A 15,473-nucleotide genomic window follows, 5' to 3' on the forward strand; every position below is an offset into this window, starting at 1 on the left:
AGTGTATAATTCAGGTAGTCGCATAAAGAATTTATTCTTCAAAGCTGACTGCTTATGATTTTTTTTTCTAATACTAGAGTACAATTAAGTTTATATGCAAGTCTTACTTTTGTTTTTTCATTCAGATACTTTATTTTGCATCTAATGCTATTTTAGTTAATTACTGTTGGTGCCATTTCATTAATCAGTTTACTGTCTTTAACTGGGGAGTGGGGGTGGTGGAATCAGATAATTGTTCCAAGGAAAGCCTAGATGTCAAATGTGACTGCTAAGAAATGATTTTCTCTTTTTCAGGTAGCTATCCCAGGTTGAATTTGCAGAGCTGATGGACACTACCATAATAAACAGTACTGCCTCTACAAAGTAGTAATCCAGAAAAGGTTTTCTGTTGGATTGTGGAAGGACTCTACCAGTTTTAACAAACTTTATATTCCAGGTATAGCAAAATGGAAGTGTTTGATTCCTTCATTGGTTGCAGTACATTAATTTAGGATTAACAACTTGTTAGTGTTCTACCTATTTATCTATATTGCCCAAACTACTTTCACATAAGAAATTTATAAAACCTATGTACTGATCTGGTTTATGAAATCTAAGGGCTCACAAAACTATTGAAATTAATTAACTAACGTGATGAACAGTGTGTTTAATTTTAAATATTTTGTTACAATGTATTGAAATGCATAGAGTAATAGTATCCATTTTGATGATATGTACTAAATACCTTTTTTATTTTCATATCTGTTATGCCACCTATATACGTACCATACAACATTGTATAATAATTGGATGTATTTAATATTTCCCATATGCTGGATGCAAAAAAATGCAAGCACAATAGCAGATACTATTCAGATTGATGATGTAAAATTCTTACCTTACTTTATGTAGAGACAATGAACAAAACTCCAATACTCAGGGTAGATCTAAATGTTTCTACTAAACTGTTATCCTGAGATAGTATGGGAACTAGGATGGTTTTGAAAGGATTGTTTGCCTCTTGTGGCCAAGTTTTTGGAAGAAACTCTAGCTATTCAAGTAGTGGTGTTCTTAGCACTACCTAAAGTCTAGCCTACTTATAATCTGGTTTCTATCCATTTTATTTAAACTTTCTGGGGAGAAATAGTACATTCTTTTGAGTATTTGCAATAATCTATGACAAGAAATTAGTTCCATGCTTTGACTGCAGTACAGGTCAGCAGTCAGCTAAGACTAAGATAGTACATATCTTATCAAAGTAAATCAAGATCAGTTCATGGTTAAAGATATTTCCCTGTAAGGTAGTTTAAAATCCTCCTCAGGTGCATTCTTTGTGGCAAGATACTCATTTGAAAAAAAGAAAAAAACACCATATGATTATCCCTTTCAATGCTGACGCAAACTTTTAATACTTATATTCTTTGACTTGGTAGCTCTGTTTGCACGCCTGAATTTTATCATTCCCTTTTCTCTCTTTCCGAGGTTTCTAATTTATTGGCAATCTAAATCTTGTGTCTTTGCAATCTGAATTTGGTTGATTCCAAGATTTCATATCTAGAGGATATAGAAAATTAATTAGTTCAAATCATAAAAGGTGAGGAGATGAAGCTAGATTTAAACATGAAATTGGATTCAAGTAATTAACATGCAAATTCAAAAAATCCTGCCTGCAGTTCCTGGCTCTTAAGTGTGATTTATGCAGTATATTAATACTGTCATCCAAAATTTCTATCACTCTTTCTCCAGCTGGATATCATGTGTTAAATTTCTGGCTATGTAGTCATAAAAGGCTGGGTGCACTGTGCATCCAGCACACCAATGCCTTTGGGGATAAGCTGCCTTGTTTCACTGAAGAGTCTCCCTTAGATGACCTTGTGAGTGGTGTTCAGCAGTGCTAAGAGAATAGCTTTAAGGTATCCTTAGTACACAACAGACAAAGGCAGAAATAAATATTTTCTAAGATTTTTCTAGCATATTCCCTCAAAATTTTTAACAGTGCTGAATATTTGCAGCTGATGTACAATAGGAAAAAGGCTGCTGAGCATCCTTTGACTCCTCTCAGACTGAGCTGAAATTCACTGCTGACAAGTATTGTTTGGATGCAGTAACATGCCTTCCATTTCTGCCACTGTAATGTGACTTACATGACTCAAACCACCCAAAGCAGTTGTTTCCCATTGGTTTATTAAATTGTTCATTTCAAAGTTCTAGAGTATTATTGCTTATTTGACTGTAGATCACATTTTTTGAAAGATGCTTTTAGAGATTCCTGCCCCGCACTCTGATGACAGTTTTGATAACACTTCAACCATGCTTTGCAAATTTTTATTTGTGGACTAATAATATATTTTGTGCCTGAGCCAAGGTGCTTTCTTGTAAGATATATTTTCAAAATATTTACTTGCATTTAGGAAATATCTTTGGCGGCACATCAGCTGGTTTCAAATACATTATATCCCCTTACAATACATCTGAGTAGGCTGTCCTTTAAGATTCTTGAAGTAGGAGCATTCTAAAAGGTGACATGATTAGAAAATTCTCTGAGTTCCTGATCATGTGATTGACATTCTGAAAAAAATCAATAGACTGCTTTGTTTTATTATCATAATTATTTTCTTTTCTACGCACAGGTTTATGTGGGAGTTATTCTTTCAAATTCTTATCCAGTCAGAAAACAAACATATAATGATTTTCTACCTTTTGATTTATGCACAATAAAGTCATCTTGTACTACTGGAAAGCTAGTGAGGAAGCCACAGCTCTTGTACTTGGTCATGGAAATACGTTCAAAGAAATACTGATACAGTCTTTTCTATCTTGACATGTTACTTTCAGCAACATTAATGCAATAGCTGTGTAGACACTTGCATACTAGACATACACCAAAGTACAATGCAGGCTAAACAACAGACTGTTACAGAAATGATTGATTTCTTCAAATGTTCTCAGATGCTTCAAGGACTACAATGGGGCATAAGGCAAAATTTCTAAAGCAAGAAACAAATTTCTAAGTGCACACTTCTTTTTGTTATAAAAGCAGAGGAATTATGAATGAAGTCTTTCTCTGATGATAACATATAGTACTATCAAACAGTAGTAAAGGACACAGTTTTAAGAAGCTGACATACTGATAAAGGGCATACCTGACACCCCTTTCCTGAAACCTTATGCAAGTTTTAATTAGATTTTAGATTACACAGACACTCCAGGTAATGAATTGTGTATTTTAAACATGAATCATTGAGAGAGCATCTTGTTAACATATCAGTAGATGTATTAATAGGCAAAACCATGCAAGACCTCAATGTACCATTATTCATCAATTTCAGCTTGAGTGCTTCAATCCCAAAAATCTCCAAGACCAATCTGAGTAGCGCTAGCTAGGTGTCAGAGAACGGAGGAGCTATTAATATTTAACGTAGTAATACAATATCTGTCCACAAAACTGACTTAGTAAAATTCAGTAGCCACTAAATACAGTTGCTCCATCATTGAATCAACTGTTCTGGTAATCCATCACACAGTATTTTGTTTCAGAGGCCCCTCCCATCTCTTATGCAAGTTCCAGTAGTGTCAGTGCAGATTATTCAAGTGTAGTAACTCAAGATAACTTCACTATGGTGAAAACAAGAATATGTACTAACTCTGGTACTCCTGGGAAAATTGTGGGTTTTACTGACAAGTACCACTGCTCATTATATGTGTTCCTACATATCAAGTGAAATAGCTAAAACTAAAAAGCAATTTGCAAAATACACGTCTGCCATTAACAGCATGAATCTAGATGCTTGAGACACATGGAAAAAAATCTAGAGCCAGATATGCAAATGCAGACTCAATTTCTGTAATTCTTGAGTGCTTGCTAGCATAAACTGAAAATGAGGCAAAGAATACTGTGCTCTCAGCTTTAGAATGTGAGCCAGAGCATTAAAAACTTGGGCACACAGAGGCTGCCACTTTGCCAATAACAAGCACTGCACTGGGATCCAAAGCTAATAGCACGAGCCTTTGGTTAGGGCTAGAGAACAAACAGAAAGGACTATGACTGGGAATAAACACAGTCCTGATATAGATGGAGAAAATGTACAGATGTGCATCCACAAACATATTATACAACTTGGGAACACATATGCCGCACTGGCTGGTGAAAACAAGGACACTACCCCTCAACCTCTACAGTTAAGTCTAGCATTTGGCACTAAGGAGTCACTTTTTTTGTGGATAAAACATGTAATACATGCTATCCAGTGAATTACACGTAAGTTAGGGAGAGAAAAGTAGTCAGATGAAGACACTCTGAAAAATAATAGGACCTAAGGGATTAAGATGCAAACTAGTGAGCAGCAGGATGTCCATGTGAGTCACCAGCATCTCAAGGGTGTCTAGCAGTAGCAGGATCAAGCCCTCAAATCTATAATAGATATGCATACGAGAAAAATCATTATTCATGCCTGAAGAATTTTTAAGCTGAGTTTACTGTTGTTAACCAGGTGATAACGAGCTGTGCTAGTGAGTGTTACTGGAAGCTGTCATTTTCAGCTGTCATTCTCACTAACAGAATGCCACATAACATGATGCAAAATACTGCACTTACTTCACCCACTCAGATTACACTTGCTAGTGAGATAAGCCTGCATAGTTAATTTTACTGTTCACACTGTGACCAAACGGAAACCAGAAATTTGTGCAGTTTCTAATATTTATGGGTTTGGGTTTTATATTTTCTATAACACTCGTTCAATCTGTGTATCATCAACAGATTTTCAAGTAAAATGCAACCAACAAAACCCATGCACCTCTAGCTAAAATGGCTTCCTTAGTTTCTTTAGACATTTTTATTACAATCTGGTATACCCCTAATGTTTTCACAATTTGCAGTCAAAAAAAAATCTTTTCTAATTTTTAGCTAGCAATAGCTAAATTTATCTCAGCTTAATCCAGGGGGGTAAAACTAAAACATATAAATTGTCACTTCTCTTGTGCTCAGCAAGTAATTTCAGCTTGACAATGGGCAATTTGTTGGTCCACAGATAGACAGAACTCTACTCATCATAGAGAAATTAAGTAAATCATGTGTGCTGTTTTGAATTTTTGCAGGCTGCACAGGACCTTGTCCAGGCAGGTCTTGAATATCTCCAGAGAAGGAGACTCCACAACCTCCCTGGGCAGCCTGTTCCAGTGCTCCGTCACCCTCAGAGGGAAGAAGTTCTTCCTCATGTTCAGATGGAACTTCCTCTGCTTCAGTTTGTGCCCATTGCCCCTTGTCCTGTTGCTGGGCACCACTGAAAAGAGTCTGGCCCCGTCCTCCTGACACCCACCCTTCAGATACTTATAAGCATTTATTAGGTCCCCTCACAGCCTTTTCTTCAGACTGAACAAGGCCAGGTCCCTCAGCCTTTCCTCATAGGAGAGATGCTCCAGTCCCCTCACCATCCTTGTAGCCCTCCGCTGGACTCTCTCCAGTAGCTCTTCATCTTTCTTGAACTGGGGAGCCCAGAACTGGACACAATACTCCAGATGCGGCCTCACTAGGGCAGTGTAGAGGGGAAGGAGAACCTCCCTCGACCTGTTGGCCACACTCCTCCTGATGCACCCCAGGATCCCATTAGCTTTCTTGGCAGCCAGGGCACACTGCTGGCTCATGGTCAACCTGTCTGTCCACCAGCACTCCAAGGTCCCTCTCCACAGAGCTGCTCTCCAGCAGGTCCGCCCCAAGCCTGTACTGGTGCACGGCGTTGTTCCTCCCCAGGTGCAGGAGCCTGCATTTGCCTTTGTTGAACCTCACCAGGTTCCTCTCTGCCCAACTTTCCAGCCTCTCCAGGTCTTGCTGAATGGCAGCACAGCCTTCTGGTCTATCTACCACTCCTCCCAGTTTTGTGTCATCAGCAAACTTGCTGAGGGTACATTCTAACTCTTCATCCAGGTCACTGATGAAGAAGTTGAACAAGGCTGGGCCCAGTACTGACCCCTGAGGGACACCACTAGTTACCAGCCTCCAACTAGACTCAGCGCCACTGATGACAACCCTCTGAGTTCTGCCATTCAGCCAGTTCTCAGTCCACCTCACCGACCACTCATCCAGCCCACACTTTCTGAGCTTCCCTAGGAGGATGTTATGGGAGACAGTGTCGAAAGCCTTGCTGAAGTCAAAGGCAGGTGGATGAATTATATCAGGTACTGAAATGTGGCCACACTTTTGCCTTGAAAGATGTTAAATGTGTTTTTTTTTTCTAGAGAATCATGGCAAATCTTCCCGCTTCTTTCAGGAGGGACAAAAATAACTGCCATCATCACAAACGCAAATCATACAAAGCACATACTAATTCTACATTCACACAGTCTTTTTGAGAAAATCAGGAAGAGTTGGAGAGCAAAACCTGTTGATAAACCTACACTATGAGAAACAATACATTAGCCTATATGTAGCTATGCACTATTTTTAGACTCTTCGGTATTGAAAGTTTGGATGTTTATTGCCAGTTTTGTACGGCTGCTAACAGGCAGTGGAAGCAGAGATTCATATTTTACCAATTCTTTTTTTTCACTTTTCAATCCTAAGAGAATGCTAATTTACCATTTAAATTATCTTTAACAGTGACATTATCTTAAAAATATCTCCATATTCTATATTCTAGTATCACAAATTTTATCTGAGACTACACTCTGGTGTTATATTTTTTAGCAACAGCATATTTCACCTTGATTTCCAACAAATGACCACATAAAATTGTTTACTCACTGGGTAACAGCACATCTTTAAATGCATCCAATACTCCACAACAGATGCACTATTAGTAGATAGTCCCACTTGGCCAGACAAAGAAATTCAAAATGCGAGCTGCTGTGAGCAACATAACCTAGAGTATAGTTCCAGTAAGACACATCTTGAGATAGCTCATTCATTTCTAACAGCTTGCTAATAGTGATCCTCACTAGTAATTAGTTTTCTTCTTCCAGAAATAGTTTCCAATATTCAAACTGTTAGAATTGCATTTGTTATAAGGTCCTAATTGCTGCAAAGACTTACTGCTGAGTACCAAGTAGTACAGAATATTCTCACTGATCTTCAGCACCTATTGTAGTTAGGTTCTGTCGCAGACTTCCTGAATGACCTTGGACAAATCACTCACAGTGGTTATTTAGGTGCTTAAAGATTCACAATGGAACGTAATGTGCTTAGATTGGAATGGGGTTAGGCAAAGAAATGTCTACCTGCATATTTAGGTGACACAGATAAAAATCTGTGAGTTCCTTCTCCTCATTTGTAAAATCAGGACTAAATATATCTTCAGTTTCCCAGTCTGTGTCCAGCTGTCTGTCTACATTTGGAAATTGTGGAGGTTCCATAGCTGGTGCTAGCATAGCATTTAAAGGTAGGGATTTACATAGCCAGGTTTTAGAATACCTTTTCCTGCTTCTATGAAGAATATGTCAGGCTCATAGCTCTTGTGATTTGTTGTTTCTGAATGCTTAACAAATGGTTTGCAGTCCCCATGGCAAGCAATGACAGCTGAGAACTTGCTTTGTTCTAATTTATTTTAATATTTTGAAATATTTTGTAGAAATACTACAAAAAGAGAGGTCTTTAGCTTAATCAGGAAAGACATCCTTAAAAACTGTAGGCTAGCAAGAAAAAATCCTTGTCCGAAGGACATAAATGTAATATTACATTTATCCAAATGGAATAGGCAAAAAAATCTCAAATGAGCAATGAATAAATTTGTTTCTAAAATGTCTTTTTAGCCTGAGGAGTCCAGTAAGATGCTGTGACTGGAAAAAGTGTGCAGCTGAGCTCATCTCTTGCAAAACTCACCAAGATTTCCTGCTGACAGTATTGTAAAACAGCTTATTTCTCACGAACATTGAAGCTTGTTTAAAAGTAAACAAAGCTCAGTGATTTATGAACTTACCCAGTATAACACATCAGTCCATCCTTCCATGGTTATACACTGAAACACAGTCAACATTGCAAATGCAAAATTATCGAAGTTGGTTATGCCTCCATTTGGTCCAACCCATCCACCCTTACATTCAGTGCCATTCATGACACACTGACGTCCATTCCCTGAGAATGCACAAGGTGCTGGATCTTCTTCAACTAGTATATCTGAAAATTGACAAAAAAATCAAACTTTCAGTTCAATTTTTGTCGGTTAACTCTTGCATGAAGACATATCAACCCTTTTGGAAGGTAAACCCACATATCAACCTGAGAAATGCTGAGAAGGGCAACCTGCAGGAGCTTCAAGAGCTTTTAGCGTCTCTCACATCTGTGTCTTACAGCCTTAAACAAGGCTAAGCAAAACTGAATGTATAAAAACTGAAGTAATTCAGCAGTGAAAAGCAGCATGTAGTAATACAACATATCTTTTTAGAATCTCCCGATTCTATTTTTCTTTCTTTGCTGCTGCTTCACTTCATGCCAGTTCATACTAACATATGGACCACCAAGGAAACAGCTCTGGACTAATTCCTATGTATAGTCTACTTCATTACTTAGCTGATAGAAATGCACCCTTAGCCATCAGATACTCCATCACGTTGTTTCACTGCTTCAAAATTCTCCCATAACAAACATTCTCATTTCACCTGGACGGAGGAACACTGTTTTCTTTCTTTACTCAATTCAGAACTGCACTTCTTACCACACTGCCACAGTCTTGAAGGAGAGGCACTGCCAGACTGTGAACTCAGTAAAGTATATCTGCCCTGGAATAGGACTAGCTAGATCTTCAGTAATTGGAGATTAGAAAAAACAATTGAGTTGTCCTTTTTGGATAGTCACCCTTACTATTTTCACTACTGACATTTCAGTTACACATTTCAGAAATGAAAAGCTACTCAGAACATGTTCTAGTCTCTAACTAGTTTGCATTGTTGCTGTTGTTTTTCAGATTTAATGCACTCTTCCTAAAATCATGAACCACAGTGAAAACTGGGATAACAACAGTTCTAGTGCTTTGACCCGTTATATTTCAAACTGAAATCCCACAAACTTGAAAGAAAACAAAATTAATTCCCTACTTTTGTCAACATTTTCATGACTTACCTGAATCAATAAGAAAACAAGATTTGTGCATTTTTCCAATAAAAAGTTCCAATCCTATAATAGCATAGATTATGATTACAAACAATACCAAAAGGGCAATATGGAGGAGGGGGACCATGGCTTTTATAATGGAGTTCAAGACAACTTGTAAACCTAAAAGAAAGAAAGAGGATGCAAGATATGAATCAGACTTCTGTGTCTTGCCTAATCAAATTTTCTATAGTCATATAAGAAATTAATGATACAGGCATGCAGAGAGTATCAGTTTCAAAAAAAATTCTACTGCACAGAGCCACAAAATGTTCTGGTAACATAAAATACTTCATAACAATCTAAAACTTTCTGTCAAAGTCTAATGATTTCCTCTGTTAATAAAGGTTATGCCATGGAAGTCATCGCTGGAAACATGTCACAAGAATTTATGGTTCTTTAGAAAGAAAGGGCAAGTAGTCAGTGTGCGGATGTATGTCATTTCGTATGACCTTTAAAAAGTTCTGTGCTACAACCACAACTTTGTGACAAGTTCTGAGAAAATGTATGCTCAGCCAATTGCAGTGCTGTATTTTTGGTCTGGAAAGATAGAGTTACCTGGGAAAACACATTTCTACTCTGAACAAACTCACTACTTCATCATTTATCCCTCACATCACTTTCAGAACAACTTCATTTTTCTCTTCTTTTCTCCTTAATTAAATATTTAGCCATTTTTTGTCATACCAAAAGTAAATCCCAGACTAATGAAGCTGCCACAGTACCAATGAGAACAAAATATAGCTCATTTTTATTTTAATAGACTTCCTTTCTGACATTTCATAAGACTGCTTCTTTCTTCATTGGAGTTCTTATGCTAAATATATACAACCATAATCATTTCCATGTAACAGACTAGGATATAATAAGCACAGCATTAGGATTCTTCTTTTGAATGTCTTGGAAAGAGCTGAATTGTAAGCTGTGAACCTCTTATCCAGACCAAATAGTTTCAGTAGTTAATAATGTATTAAATGAAAACAGGAATGATTATCAGAAAATTCAATTGTTTTCTTTAAATAATATTGTTCTACTTCTTAACTTTCCTATTTATCTGTTTACTGAGATAAATGGAAGGCATTCAAGTGCATTGGAGGGGGCAGGAAATATGAAATGTGTAATGTGCTTTTTTATGCTTACCATCATATAAACTATTTTAGGACCACCTACACTTTCAGATCTGTAGGGGTTTAGAATATAAAAAGTTCTTTTTTTTTTTCCTGGTGTATTTGCATTTTAACACGTAATTTACTTTTATATAAAAGCTTCTAAAAAGTGAGCGTATTCCCCTATCTGCTTATTGAACTGCGTAAGATGATCACACACTGAATAAATTCACAATCCTTTGTTGAACTTGAAATTGGATATCATTCATCTCAAAACTAACTTTATAAACATAACCAGACAACAAAAAAATCAACTTTATATTATCTCATTTCTGTTAGTGACTGGCACAAGAAAGTCAAATAATCAGATCAACTACAGTATTCATTCCAATGGAATTCAATAGGAAAGAGCTTACTGGGTACTCCTGATACAAGCCGGAGAGGTCGCAATACACGAAAGGCTCTTAGGGCTTTGACATCAAAGCCACCAGGTTTGCCACCTGAGTGGCTGCCACCTTCTGTTTCTTTGGTTAATTGTTCCAATATTACACTAAATAATCTAGAAAATGAGATGAAGGTAAGGTCATCACCATCCATTTACCATGCAATCAAAGGCAATAGGAAATTACTTGAACTGCAGATAATTCTGAAAAGCTGCTCAGCTGTCAGAATGAGAGGTGTATTTACACATTAAACCATGACAGGAAGAATTATGAAGTGCAAGAGTTTCTAATCCCTCCAGAAAGCAATGATCACACAGTATCTAATATATTAGCATCCTGTTTGTATACACAATCTGCTATTTTTAAATAAGTGGAGCTACTTTGCCACTACTTTGTTCAAACCCTTCAGCTGTAAGGTTTGGAGAAGTAGCCTTCTCTATAGAACATGAAATTTATAATCACAAGAAACCATCTTTTTTAATTTTGGTGGAATATACAAATTTCAAGTGATACTGCAGTTCAATATTCTAAATACTGTCAGCAAAAACTGAATATATGAAAAATAATTAAGAGTCCAACATTTAGTAACACCAAAAAGATTTATTTCTTACACATAATATCTTTAAGGATAAAAGTATTCCCAGATGACTCATGTATTATATTGTATTTCTTCAGTGCAGAAATGAGCTAGCCATTCATTAGAACAGCTTGGAAGATAAGAGTTTTATTTTTCTTTCCTACTTCTAGCAGCAATTCAAAGTCACACAAGTGGTTAAAGTGCAAAGTAATCTCAGATTTATTTTAGTTTGGACCTGCATTTCAGATGTGTGGTTTTCTAGACCATGGGTAGACCATGCAAACCATATCATACTTTGCACAAAGTCTCTAGTTCAGTAGCTGCAAAAATGAACTTCTCCTGAAAGAATTATCAAGCCAATAGTTTGATAATCCTGAAAAATGTTTCACACTTGTAAAGGACCCCTGAAATGTGCAGGGTTTTGGTTTTGTCAAGAAAAGTTTTCACAACTCTGTCATGCTGGACAGTTGCTAGAAATCACGTCATATTTAACAGGTTACCCAAACTTGAATATTGAAGACTTTCTTTTCCCCGAGGTAAGCAATTGACCTGCACCAGTCAACAACCATCCCTATTCCACTTTATTCCCCTCCGGAGTGAAATCCAGCCACGAAGACTACAGATCTCAGGATGAACACCAGCAACCTACATTCTGCTATAACCATAGAAATCCAGACATTTAATATTTCAGGTCCTGAGTCATCCCTATAATTTAATAGAAGCATAATCCTAAGAAAATGAGCCATCTCAATGATTTCAGAGTGACTATTCATGCTCTAAAGGCAGACATAATTAAACAGAATTCTGAATCAAGTCCTGCATTAAAAGAAGCTGTTTTCAGCTTGTCAGTCCATACATCATTCAGAAAATTCAAGGGCTACAGGCACAGGAAGGTGCTATGAAAGCTTTCTCTACCAGGACCTTATTCTTTCACAGAACTCAATGCAAATTATGCAGCATGGTATAGCATCCAGGCAAGTAGTAGACTTCTCTGAAAGTAATTTATACTCTGACTGGTTTCAGAGAGAAATGACAGAGACAGGAGAAAATATCACATTCACAGCTATATCTATAGCCCTATCGTTTTATGTCTATCTTATAAAGTCATTTAGGTATAAAACTATTGATCTCCTTTATTACTTTTAAAATTGACATTTCTTTTCCTGTACAGTTTACCAAACTCTAAATGTCAAATTTGATGTTGTGGAAAAAAGTCTCTATACATGCTTCTCTTTCGTGAGCAGAGGTTTCTTCTGATATAACTAAGATTTATGCATTTGAACTGCTACAGTTTCTGCTGAGAAAGCACACGAAGCAAATTTCATCTAATACATTCAATATAGGACATAGTGGCAGCTCTTTCAAAGCTATTAAAATACCTAATTAAATTTCACAATGAAACTAGTCAAAAAATCAGATTCAGAAGGGATTCCATATCCACCTTAGGTTATATATGAAAACCAATTTTTCACTGGGCTTTTAAGCATTAATTAAACAAATGGACTCATGCTTGCTTACTTGCTTATGTGGATTGTATTCTTCTTAAAAGATGAAACAAAAACATTGCTCACAGGGTTCAAGAACAAAAATACCGCTCACAGTTTTGTCAGTGCCTGACATGTTATGAATGGATCACCTTGTCTTCCAGGTAGACTGACGACAACCTACACAATAGTTTATACTTCAAAACTTTTGATTTTGAGCTAGTATTTAAATCCTAGTGTGATATTTCAGTATTTGATAAGATGCAGTCCTTTTTTCTTCGTATTTTCCTTGGATTCAGTGTGAGCATTTGACCTAAGTAGACTTAGCCTCCAATAATAATTGTTTTATAAGTTAATGGAAAATTTTTTAGTTATCATGTATTTAGCACACAGCCAAAGACACAGATCATGTTAATTAGACTGCTCCAGGGTTACTGTAACTACGTGGTCACTTGACAAGAGGGAAGAGTTCTATTCAAGCAACTGTCTGGCAAGAGAATAGAGCTCTTAGGTGTGATAATCTCCACACCTGCCCACCAAGCTTCCCCTTCAGGCACAGAGGCCAATCTGTTGAGAATGACCCGACCTGATGAAGGATCTATTTATACACAAATTTTAGCCCTGGACCAAAACTGCCTGAATGCCAAGCAACTGGCCCAAATACAGTCTTCTCAGCAACATTTACTATCTCAGAATCAAATAGTTACAAATTGGGTATTCATATGTTCATAGTGTCTTTCCAAATTTAATAATGCTTTACCACAAATTCCTTTACTTTGCGTCTTTTTTATTTCCCTTAATGTAATGATGCAAGTTAAGAGCAGCACACACTAACTTCTGGGCCTTTTCAATTACAGGCAACCCTTGATATCATTTGAACTTAAAAATGAAATTAGAACTGCACACTGCATGCCAAAGTCTTCTTTGAAAGCCAGCCACAACATACAAAGTTATATGTGGATGATGTTCTCCATATGTTGTATCAATAAATGCTTTGAGTATACAGAATTTAGAGTACTAGAAATTCCTTTTTTTTCTATATAATCTCCTCCATATTTAGGGAACTGGGGAATATATGCCTCAAGATTAATTCCTTAGACAGCTGAAGGGAGGATCTTCTAATGAACTAGCACAACCATTGACATGAAGTTGCTGATAAAAGAGCCAGATGGGTTATCTAACATAAGCAGGTGCATAACGTAAATGTGGGATATTCCACTCTCCACTCTTCTGTAGCCTGCATAAGGCCCAAGCAGTCCCTCCTGTAAGGAGCAGAACAAACTCTCCAGGGTTTCCTGGTACAGCAAGGCACACAGGGTTTTAAAAAAAAAAAAAACAAAAAAAAAAAAACAACAATGGCATTTTTACCATACATTCTCCCCCAGGCAAGCCAAAAATCCTGTATCTCTGAGGCCTGATGTACAGCACCCCAAAGGAAAGTACTTCAGTGTCCAGTTTTCCTCAGATTTTGGGAAGGTCAATGAACCACCCAGTTAACTCTGTCTCCCCTGACCACTCTCCTCCACTTTGAAACAGGTGCGTTCTCCCAGAGGTCTTCATAGAATCTACGAACTCCACATAACCACAGGATAGGGATAAACGAACAAATGACATAATAATGTACAGACCTAATCAGATCAACCTTTATCACATGGAAAGACATTTAGGGTTCACCCTAGGAAAATATCAGATGGAAAAGATTCTACAAGACAATCACCAATGAAAATTTTTGGCAGAACTCAGAATTTCCTGGGAACTTCTACTAGAAAGCTGATTGTGCAACACAACCTGCAGCTACAGATAGCACTGAAAACTTTTAAGACTTTGTTTTGAATTTTTCACTCCTATCAGTTCATTCTTTTACTACAAAGGAATAGAAATCAAGCACAGGCAGTTACCCTCAGCCAAACAGACCTATATCTACCTCACTATAAAGATTTTAAATCTTTGTATAATGACAGATAAGTTACTTACCCTACTACTACTATTACAAAATCCAATAAATTCCATCCATTTCTAACATACGCATTGGGGTGTAATAATAATCCGTATGCTATAATCTTCAAAAATGTTTCAACTGTAAAAATTATCAGGAAGGCATATTCTACTTTTTCCTGTAAAAGACAAAAAAAAGTACAATGAAAGACAATATAATTTAACAGCTCTTTTAGTAGTTAGAATTTGCATCAATTGGGTAAGTTGTATTGATCAGCACTAAGGAGATATAATACTCCAGGACAGTTTATTTTACAGGTTTTAATTGCACAGTACTTAATGGCAGCTGTAATAAGAAGGTTATAATTACATAATTGTATGAGATTTTCCTGTTTTCATGTTCTTTGCGAGAAAAACACTCTGTTTCTGCAAACATGAAAGTATACTGTACCTTTGCTTAATCAAATAGTCCGATCCAGGTCAATAGGATTCTTTGCATTTATTAAAACCAAAAACTAATGTAAAAGAGGGCCCTGGAAATAGCCTTAAAAGGTGCGCAGTGGTATAGTTACTTTCACTATTTGTTCCATCAGCCTTTATTTAATTAGGACACACAGAGTTCTACCTAATAAAGGAGTTTGAGACAGCGTTATCCCATATTACGGAGATTCAAAAAGTTATAAACTATTTAAGAGGGTCCTCATTTAGTTTTACACTGTCTTGCAACTTTTTCTTGATGTGGAAGTTTACATTGACATTCCTCCCACATCACCAGAATTTCATTAAATCACCCTAATATGCCAGAAGAAATTTTAAGTTAACATATCCCCGCCTTGTATCATTGAAGCTCCAGCTTCAGATTTGTTTCAA

General features: G+C 36.8%; 1 protein-coding gene across 22 annotated transcripts in view; it reads right to left on the minus strand.

Moving 5' to 3' along the window:
- The window catches only part of CACNA1D (calcium voltage-gated channel subunit alpha1 D), a 195,671-nt gene that overhangs the window by 112,218 nt on the left and 67,980 nt on the right, over positions 1-15,473 (minus strand). For 21 of the 22 annotated variants that reach the window (XM_075433149.1, XM_075433151.1, XM_075433166.1 and 18 more), the window contains 4 exons: positions 14,643-14,782; positions 10,581-10,723; positions 9,029-9,181; positions 7,890-8,086 (listed from right to left, as the gene is read on the minus strand). In XM_075433149.1, coding sequence (XP_075289264.1) covers positions 7,890-8,086; positions 9,029-9,181; positions 10,581-10,723; positions 14,643-14,782 — 633 coding nt within the window. Of the gene's footprint in view, positions 1-7,889; positions 8,087-9,028; positions 9,182-10,580; positions 10,724-14,642; positions 14,783-15,473 lie in introns of those variants that run through there. The other variant, XM_075433169.1, reaches the window with a different exon arrangement.

The sequence above is a fragment of the Opisthocomus hoazin genome, chromosome 11 (genome assembly GCF_030867145.1).
Source record: "Opisthocomus hoazin isolate bOpiHoa1 chromosome 11, bOpiHoa1.hap1, whole genome shotgun sequence".
In the NCBI taxonomy this organism is placed as follows: Eukaryota; Metazoa; Chordata; class Aves; order Opisthocomiformes; family Opisthocomidae; genus Opisthocomus; species Opisthocomus hoazin.